This window comes from Ictalurus punctatus, chromosome 12 (genome assembly GCF_001660625.3).
Source record: "Ictalurus punctatus breed USDA103 chromosome 12, Coco_2.0, whole genome shotgun sequence".
Taxonomy (NCBI): domain Eukaryota; kingdom Metazoa; phylum Chordata; class Actinopteri; order Siluriformes; family Ictaluridae; genus Ictalurus; species Ictalurus punctatus.
In genome coordinates, this window is record NC_030427.2 from 30276211 (window position 1) to 30286210 (window position 10000).

The following is a 10000-nucleotide window of genomic DNA, read 5'->3' on the forward strand; positions in this document are numbered from 1 at the left end:
TTTACTCAAATCTGTTAAATCTAGCATGGTACAGGAACTGAAATGAAGCCAGTGGTTTCTAATTTAAACTGCACTGTAACCCCATTGTTTTGCTCCTGTAGGAATTGTATGTGGATGCAGTCTGACTACGTTTACACGGACAGCAGTAATCTAATTATTGACCTTTTTCTGAATAAGACGATATTCTGATTAAGGTGTGTACATGAGTCGCTTTTAGAATACTCCTTTCGTGTTCAGGTTTTACGTGTTATAGAACATAGATGGATTAACGTCACACGTCGTTACGTCCCCAAGTCACGCCGTCCGACGTTCCAGAATTTCATGTATCAGCATACAGTTGGTCGTCGTTGTGGGACCGTATACAGTTTTGGGTGTTTTTATTTTTAATTTTACGAAAGCTTCAAGTGCGGATAGTTATTCGTCATGCTGTACGTGTAAATAGATGACTGCTTGAAGCCGTGGGCTGCGTCCCAAACCGCGTACTTACCAGCTATATAGAATATAGAGATACATGTATTTCTCCTACTACATAGTAGGCAAGTATGCGGTTTGGGACGCGGCCGTGCTCTCTTTGCCATCAGACGGTCGAGCGCTGCCGTGTGTGATCGTGTCCTGTCTCACAATGCGGTGAAAACTCTCACACGACGTTAATCGTGTGATTAAGGTGTGTACATGTCTGTAACGCACGCCGATAACGCGACTAAAACAGGAATACTCCACATGTCTTAATTCCGTCTGTGTTTACTCCGAGTGTGACTTTAATCGGATTAAGGTCATCAATAATCTCTGTTTACATGCTAGTTTCTTAATCAGAGTATCGTCTTAATCGGGTTCATATCGGATTATTGTTGTCCGTGTAAATATGTCTGAATATGTCACGGTTTCTTACACTCGACTGGAAGGACACATTCCATGGCCTAGTTTTATTAAAGTTGACATTATGTACGCATGTCTTTAGTTGTGCTTTAGTTGAACCCCTTTCATTTTGTTTCCATCAGGCTTACGGCTATGATACGGTGAGTAAATTATAATGTTGACGGTAGTTAATCGTACTACGGGAATCGTAATGATTTTATGATCATGGCAGTGCAAAACGACGTGAGACCCTTTTCCTGGAAACATGCTATTATACTGTATTTTCAGAACCTAGATTACTGGTGTTAATTGGTAAAATATAATAATAATAATAATAATAATAATAATAATAATAATAATAATAATAATAATAATAATAATAATAATGAATAGCATTAGTCTATGGCCCCTAAAAGGCTGTCAGAACTGCAGATGTGGTCCAGTGAGAAATTGCCCGTGACGCTGCTGCACTAGTGTGAGGGCTCCAGTGAAAACTTCCAGCATGAGGATTTACAAAACCACCCTGAACGTTGTAAACTGTGGTGAGAACTCATAACATAAATGTTGTGTAATTTACACCATCACAGATGCAGATTTACAAATCAGATGCGTTATGAAACGACTGCTTGAGTTCCGAAGTCACACGCACATAGAATTACTACTGACAGAAAAGAACTGTGTAATGACATGATGGATGAGGGAAGCTGAATCATAACAAAAACCGAAAACCCCCCATCTCTATTGCAGTATTATATTTTCAATGTTGCCCTCCTCTGTGGACTGGTCACATGGTTCATGCCCAAACACTCACACAGTGGATCTGGAGTGAGGTCACTGTGTGTGTGTGTGAGTGTGTGTGTGTGTGAGTCTTCCCTCCGAGCCACTGTGGGAGGAATGTTACGGCAGAGGAAGTGGAGAGATGGACCTCCAGAAACAGATTCAATCCAAACCCATGAGCATTAATGAATATCTGCAGCTGGAATGATAAAAGATCACATGACTAAACCCAGGTTCTTCCTTCCTCTTATAACCTCAGAGTGGAAACTGTGTGTGTGTGTGTGTGTGTGTGTGTGTGTACTCATATATTTTTACTCAACATATTTTTCCATTTTGTTCTTGTCATGTATGTCTTAAAACCATCTTTACTTCTTCCCCATTCTAATCAGCCAATCAGATTGCTTTAAGGAGCGGTGATGTCATCACTTCCCATGGCTGTGGTTAGGGAGGCTTTATTGACGTACAATTTGAACTGTGTAACCGGTGTTTCTCAAAAACTATGCTGTGTGTACGTGTCTGATTGTGTGTGTGTGTGTGTGTGTGTGTGTGTGTGTGTGTGTGTGTGTGTGTGTGTGTGTGTGTGTTGTACGTGTAATGCTCTTGCGCAACATGTCTGTGGAGGATATAAACGTGTGCGTGTGTGTGTGTGTGCGTGTGTTTAAATATGTACAGGACTATGAAAGTATAATCACACAAATTCTTCTCTCAGATGTTTATTTGAGGTCTGCATTACTGTGTCAGTAAAAGAAAAAAGAACTCATTTTAGATATCCAGATATTTGGATTTAAATGAAATATTTGTATTTGGCTAAAGAAAGTAACGTATAATATCATAGAACGCTGTTTAGAGTAATAAATAAAACAACCCACACAAACAAAAAACAAGCATACCGAAGACTGTTCTGGATTTATCTGTTTAAACCAGAAGCGAGCGAAGCGGTCAGTGTCTCCAGAAGAACTTTAACACACCAGACTCAGATTCATCAGCAGGACGAGGGGAAAAACGCAGCAGCTGATTTCCTTATAATTCTGAATGACGATGACCCTGACAGAACAGAGGCGGGTTCAGAGGCAAAATCTCACAACAAACTGAAGACATCTTGGCTTTACAGAATATAAAGGGCCCAAAGGAGTTTATTTCCTGTCCTACACAGACTCATAGACATTCAGTATAATATAATGAAAGAAAATATAACCCAGAAGATCTAAATCTCTCTCTCTCTCTCTCTCTCTTTCTCTCTGTTTCTCACCTTCTCTCTCTCTCTCTCCCTCTCTCTCTCTCTCCCTCTCTCTCTCTCTCTCTCCTTCTCTCTCTCCTTCTCTCTCTCTCTCTCTCTCTCTCTCCCTCTCTCTCTCTCGCTCCTTCTCTCTCTCTCCTTCTCTTTCTCTCTATCTCTCTCCCTTTCTCTTTCTCTCCCTCTCTCCCTCTCTTTCTTTCTTTCTCTCTCTCTCTCTCAGCTAAATATTGTTGAGGTAGTAAAAGTTAAGCGAAGCACATGACGTTTCTAGATTTTTAGAGAAACAAGACACTCGGGACTAAAGTCGATCAGCAGTTTCCATAAAAGTCTTGTGCACTAATCTTAACTTTTGCTGAACTTACAGTAATTACTTAAATACACTGCAGATAGTCCTGGAGTCTTCTTCCTCCTGTATCTGTGTGATATGGGTTGCTCTGCTGCCACATGATTGGCTGATTGGATACTTGAGCAAAGGAACGTTTGAGCAGGCGTATTGGTGTTCCCAATAAAGTGGCCAGTAAGTGTATATATGTGCGTTACAGTTAATACTGACACTAAGTATTGCATTACGTACATATAACAGTCACGGCTTCACCAAACAAGTTCCCTATACTTTAATAAAGCACGTAGAGTCCCGCTACAACGAGGAAGTCCTTATAAGGACTTGATGGAACAATTTATGTTTAACATTTTAAAAAAGATACAAATCTTTAATAATAATAACTTTTGCCTGGCACACAGTAAATTCTGATAGTTTTCCATTTCCTTTCATGATTTTCTACAGAATACAGATTATTCAGTGCAACACAGGAAATGAACACTGTGAGTTTCCACCCAACTCTCGGTTAATGAAGTTTATCTGAACTGGAATAACCTCTCTCACACACCAGCGCTGTCTCTAACGCCCCCTTGTCGAGTTCCCCCTGCACGTTTCCACTCGGGAAAATCTCAACTGTTTACACCGTACCAGGACGATACTGACTGTTATATTCAACATCCAAACCTGCCCCAGTGGGCGTGGCCTAACATTCCAGTGAGTACGCTTGCTACGGTACAGCGGGGCGTCAGCTAGGTCAGGCAGATTCTTTTGCTGTTTTCACACCTCTTAGCCAAACTGATACGTTTGGATGGTTTTCTAATTGGTCCGTCTTAGTCCGTGGATAATTTAACAAAGCAAAAAGCAAAAAAAAAAAACAGAAGGTGAATGTGATGAATCATGAAACTCGTTTATTGATTGATCGGAACTATGGTGGTGGAAAAAGTTTGAGAAGCGCAGAAGTGACGGAAACGGCGATGACGATGGAGAACGTGGAGAATGTAATATTGTAAATGGTTAGTTCAATGCATTTGGTATACTGTAGCCAGCATTTCTTTTCTTTCTTTTTTCCTTTCGTTCTTATATCCTGAAGATAAAACCCCCCAAAACAACAACAACAACAACAACAACAAAATAAAGAACACTGCTAAGAACAATGCTTCACTTCCGCAGTTGGGTTGATTGAGGGGTTGAATTATAATCTCAGCTCATCATCTTTACCTAAGATAAGCCCCACCCACTGAAAGGAAAGAAAACATCCGTGAAAAGATATAACATCAGTATTGTGATAAATTCGCAATATGTCGCAATATGCTTTTCTGAAATGTTGTGGATATCGTAATATCTCTCTAATAATTTATTATTTAGCATGTTTGCGTCGCACCTCTGGGGTTGGGGGTTCAAATCCCGCCTTCCTCCGTGTATGCCAAGTTTGCATGATCTTGTGCTGCGATGGTTTCCTCCAGGTACTCCGGTTTCCTCCCCCAGTCCAAAGACATGCACTGTAGGCTGACTGGCATTTCTAAATTGTGTGTAGTGTGTGAGTGTGTGTGTGATTGTGTCCTGCACTGTATTGGCTCCCTGTCCAGGGTGTCCCCCGCCTCGTGCGGATTGGCTCCAGGCTCCCCGTGACCCTGTGTCGGATAAGCGATGGACAGACAATCTTACTGTAAGCAGCTGATCTGATGTAAAATATCATTTTAAGAGACGTATTTGTTTTTTCCTGTTTAACTCAATTATTATTCATTTTATAAACAAAAACACACTTTTTCAAATCTAAAAATGTAAATGATTTCTTTGGACAATAAATGAAGAACCATCAAACAGATTTTATTGAACGCAATACTGCAGTGCATCACGATACGCATCGTGTATCATAGAAATGCCTTAGGGAACGGTCATACGATATTATTTATTTATTTATTTATTTATTTATTTATTTATTTATTTATTGTTACAGCACTTACCCCTAATTCACACTGCAGACAGAAGACGTGACCTTTAACTTCTCTGGGACTTCATGTCTTTTCCATTACTTACTTCCTCAACTGAACTGAACTGAACAAGGACTCGAGTGGACTCAGGAGACCCAGGAGCTGCACTTATTAAGAAAATAAATAAATAAAATATGCATGAAGTTTGTTCATGAGATGAAGAACAAATATTTCACAAACATACCTTCGACATTTAAACTGCTACATCTGTTGTCGGACCGACATTATTGTGCTAAGAAGACTAGTTAGCATTCTTGCTTTTTAGCTAGCTCACAGTAGCATAAATAAATAAATAAATCAGTAAATGAAGCAGTTTAAAGTGTTAAAATCATGAAGCTTTCTTAATTGTTCAGAAGTGTAAAACCTGACTGCTAAAGGCTTGTCTAGTCTTCTAATTAGCAAGCAAGATACTTATCAAACGTGCTAATTAGCATGCAGGCTAATCTGATGTCTCTGCACTCTGCTTTTCCTTGAAGAAGAACGTTGGTAAATGAGACATTTAGCAAGCAGCGATCATCCGCTGTACGTGCGCGTTCGATTGACGCACTTCCGAGCCCTTTAGGGGAAGTCGACTAGCACGGAAACCGAAGGCAGGCCTGCGCAGGACTTGTTCTCGCCTGCGTTTGAGCGACTCTGGATTTCTCCCAGTGGATCTGTTCGGTCCTCACTGCGAGTCTAGTACAATTATTAACACGTGATCGTTTACTGAACCTTTTGTTTGTATACGAGCTAGCGGAGCTAATCCTCCTGTCTCACGAAGACATCAATACACGCTTCAATTTTTGGCGTGAACGTCAGAATATATGCAGAGTAGCAAACGTAGCATGTATAATGCATCGCTCAACACTTTCATTACTGCGCTATTTATAGATAGATATCAGATTTTAGCGTCCGTATCTAACATCACCTTCACCTTCGCTGCCTAGTTTTCTATTTTTTTAATTTTTCTTTTTAGACTTTCCTTAACATTAAGAAGGAAAGTATGATATCTGTTTTGAGGAAATGTTCCTTCCTGTTCTATAGATTTCTTTTTGTTCACTATGACTCACTGGTGTTTATCAGTCGATGGATCGGTCTGTTATTTCTGAAGAAGCTCTTAAGAACACCTTCGCCCTGGACGGATGGCTCTTAGAATAGCGCCAGCTGGCAGTTTGTGGCTTTAATCTCACATCTGTATCATTTGTGTCACTTACTGGCGGACTTTGCGCCATGTTCTATGCCGCGGGTGTGGTAAGGTGATGCGGGAAAAAACAGAGCCAGCGCCTCAGCAGGGGGAGCCTCCAAACACACAGCTTTCTAGGAAAGCGGATGCTCGGAAGGCCGTCTTACATTAGCTTCCTATTAGCGCAGATATGACTCAGTGCCGTGACTCCAGAGTGCGATTATACAGCGTCAGGACAATGATCGGAGCAACAGAATAATCACGATAACCACATATGTGTGTGTGTGTGTGTGTGTGTGTGTGTGTGTGTGTGTGTATACTATAGTTACCCAGGTTAAAGTTAACTTGTGATGTGGTGCATTCACACACCGTAGGCGATAGATGGGATGATTGTCATATGATAATAAAAGGTCACGCCTACAAGCACAGGAACACGATTTTGCTAAATCCTCCTCTACTCACGTGAACGGATGAGGCCATGCTTTATGAGCATTACAGTTCTAGGAACTTTGGGTTCCAAGAACGTTCAGTCTGTCACGGTTTTCTAGATGTTCTGATCGTGTTTAAGTCGCGCTTATGAACGTTCCTACAACGTTTCCATGATGTGATTCGCAACATTGCAGGGATTTTATTTTGTAGACGTCGATGGAAAATGCCGCATACTTGTATATACAAAGCTGTACGGGAATGGACATGTTTTGGCGGTGTATTTGAGCTTTAGTTCATTTTAATGCTTGATTTGAGATGTCATTGCTCCACAAACACCCAGCCGCTAGATCTGCGACCCTCTTTTTTTTCTCACATCTGGCCATTTGAGCTGCTTAAATGCACGAAAGCATCTACTTCTTCAAGAAACAAGCCGGATTTTGATGGGCCACTTCCTCTGCTCGGTACTGAGCATGTTTACAGGATGTTCAGAAGAGTCCTGGGATGAGCAAGAGGAACAGGCTTCCTGATTACAGCTTTGGAGAACTTTTTAGAACGAACGGAGAAGGATAAAGTGGAAATGAGTTTATTATTCATTTACCAAAATATACTGGGGTCATGAATAGACATGGGCACATAAACATGAATGTGATTAACTAAATTAAAAAAAAAAGTTACATAAATGATGTAATAGGAGTGGGGAAGAGAGAGAGAGAGAGAGAGAGAGAGAGAGAGAGAGAGAGAGAGAGAGAGATGTGATTTAGTAATAATAGCTCAGTTGCCAGGGCTTCAGATCCAGCTTGTCATTTTGTACGTCAGTTATGCTATTCCCGGCCATAGACGCAGGTACACACACACACACACACACACACACACACACACACACACACACACACACACACACACACACACACTGAGCTCATATTCGCTTCCCCTTTCTCTTCCCATTGCACAACGTTATTAAATCTGATCAGCATAGCCTCACTCCCTCGCTCCCTCCTTCTTCTTTTTTCCCTTGTTTGTTCTCTTTTTTCCTCCTCTTGTCTTACCTCACAATCTCGCCCACACTCTGCCCGCCTGCCCGTTTCCCTGGCAACAGCTGCTTCCTGTTTGTCCGTCTGGTCTATTTTTTTTCCCAGGAGGTGATTATTATGCTGATGGTTGTGTGTGTGTGTGTGTGTGTGTGTGTGTGTGTGTATGTGTGTGTGGCCTACCACCAGTGAAAAAAATGTGGTCTTACCTGAAAGCACTGTCCGAATCAATACTCACATAAAGTTCTCACACACACCTGCGCATTCCTTTCGGTGGTCACGTGAAAGGTCAGACGAGTTCTTTAAGACCGTCGTTACGTCCTAATCAGCAGGCAGCTCCCTGCGTAGGCTGCCTTATTTGGACAGCTTGAGATAAAAGCTGTTCTGTTTAAGAGACCCTACGAGCGTCCTAATTTCACTAGAGCAAATTTCTCGCCAATGATTCTGTTCACCAGGCCGGTTTGCCATGAAACCTATGGTGGACTAGAACGTTCCTCTGACCCAGGAGCGCGTCTATAAATAAGTGCAGCACGTGTTTTGGAGCTAAAAGTCCAAGTCATCTTGGAGAATTTCCTGTGAACAATTTCTTGCGGAGGCTGAAAATTCAGCTTGGCCGTCATCGGTTGTGACACTTTGACACATGACTATGGTTTCTCGTGGTAGTCAGGAGGAGCTGAAACGGTTCAACTAATGCTAACTAAGGAGTACAACACTCCGTGTCATGCCATTATAGGAAAATAATCAATTACGTGGCGGTGTGATTGAAGCGGTGTTACTGTTACCACCACGATGTTGGTTATTTTCCTGCAACAGCGTGTCTCTGAGTGTTTTATTACTCTGTATATCCTCTTATGATGCATCGCGCTTTTTTTATCCGTTTATAGTTACATTTCATATCCTGCAAAACAAACCGCAAAGAGTTGGAAACGCTGATCACTGATCGCTAGATAGTGCTTCCAACGGAGACGCGTTCCAGAGATGTGAAGCGTCTGCTGCATGGTACAAGTCCCTGTGAACGAGCTGTTACTATAGAAACTGGAAGACATCACAGTGGGTGCATCGCTATATAACCCCCACCAAAGTCATTGCTGTTATGGAGAACTAATCAGCACCTACTGACCAATCAGAATGCAGAATTAAACAGCCCACTGCAGAGACAGTAAAGATGGTGGCTTACGGTTTGGCCTCACCATTACCGTGACCTTTGACCTTTAAGTGTGTAGTAGATGTGCATCTCTTTTAATGGGGTCAATTACCCTGCAACTGTTTTGACATGGACGTCATTAGTGTCCTGTTTTGGAAGCATATTTAAGGCGGTTATACGCTACCGCATTCATGCTTTTAGCTTTTCTGGTGAGTTTAACTTTGGCTGGCGGAGAAATGACGTGGTCTCCGTATGTTTTGGTACGTACAACCCCTTTCTGTAATATCATAGTGACCGGATGGGTGCGGACATTTTAGCTCGTATGTTTTTGATATTTGAGGTGAGCTAATGAGCATGTCTGGACGCGTCCTTCTCCGCTGGTGCTTTTGCTCCTATGGTTTGTGCACTTTCGTTTTGTTTTGTTGCTTTCTCTTGTTGGTTTTCCATTACGACTTGTTTAGTTGAGTTTGTATTGTGTTTGTATTGTTATCTGCGCTGTATTGTTTTGCTTTATGCGCTTTATGCGAGATGGTGTTGGAGATGGTGGTGTTGGTGGTGGTGCTGCTGATGGTGTTGGTGGTGATGGTGTTGTTGTTGGTGGTGGGGATGGTAGTGTTGTTGTTGGTGGTGGTGTTGGTGGTGATGATGGTGATGTTGGTGATGGTGGTGGTGGAGATGGTGTTGGTGTTGGTGGTGGTGGAGATGGTGGTGTTGGTGTTGGTGGTGGTGGAGATGGTGGTGTTGGTGTTGGTGGTGGTGTTGTTGGTGGTGATGGTGTTGGTGGTGGTGGAGATGGTGGTGGTGGTGGTGGAGATGGTGGAGATGGTGGTGGTGGAGATGGTGTTGGTGTTGGTGGAGATGGTGGAGTTGGTGTTGGAGATGGTGGTGTTGGTGGTGGTGATGGTTTTGGTGTTGGTGGTGGTGGAGATGGTGGTGTTGGAGATGGTGGTGTTGGTGATGGTGGTGGTGGAGATGGTGGTGTTGGTGTTGGTGGAGATGGTGGTGTTGGAGATGGTGTTGGTGGTGATGGTGTTGGTGGTGGTGGAGATGGTGTTGGA

The 10000-nt window shown here is 42.4% G+C and overlaps 1 protein-coding gene and 1 long non-coding RNA gene across 6 annotated transcripts in view; one reads left to right on the top strand and one right to left on the bottom strand.

The window, feature by feature from the left end:
* LOC124628714 (uncharacterized) overlaps positions 1-10000 on the top strand; it is a 21626-nt gene that overhangs the window by 3886 nt on the left and 7740 nt on the right. The window lies entirely within an intron of this gene.
* The window catches only part of LOC108272876 (uncharacterized), a 29190-nt gene continuing 21479 nt past the window's right edge, over positions 2290-10000 (bottom strand). The window contains exons 1-4 of one of the 4 annotated variants that reach the window (XM_053684747.1): positions 5364-10000; positions 5153-5281; positions 4570-4819; positions 2290-2676 (exon numbers count right to left, since the gene is read on the bottom strand). The exon at positions 5364-10000 is cut by the window's right edge and continues 554 nt beyond it. In XM_053684747.1, the coding sequence (XP_053540722.1) occupies positions 9389-10000 (612 nt within the window). In that variant the 3' untranslated portion in view covers positions 2290-2676; positions 4570-4819; positions 5153-5281; positions 5364-9388. Of the gene's footprint in view, positions 2677-4074; positions 4820-5152; positions 5282-5363 lie in introns of those variants that run through there. The other 3 variants (XM_053684746.1, XM_053684745.1, XR_008397617.1) reach the window with 3 other exon arrangements.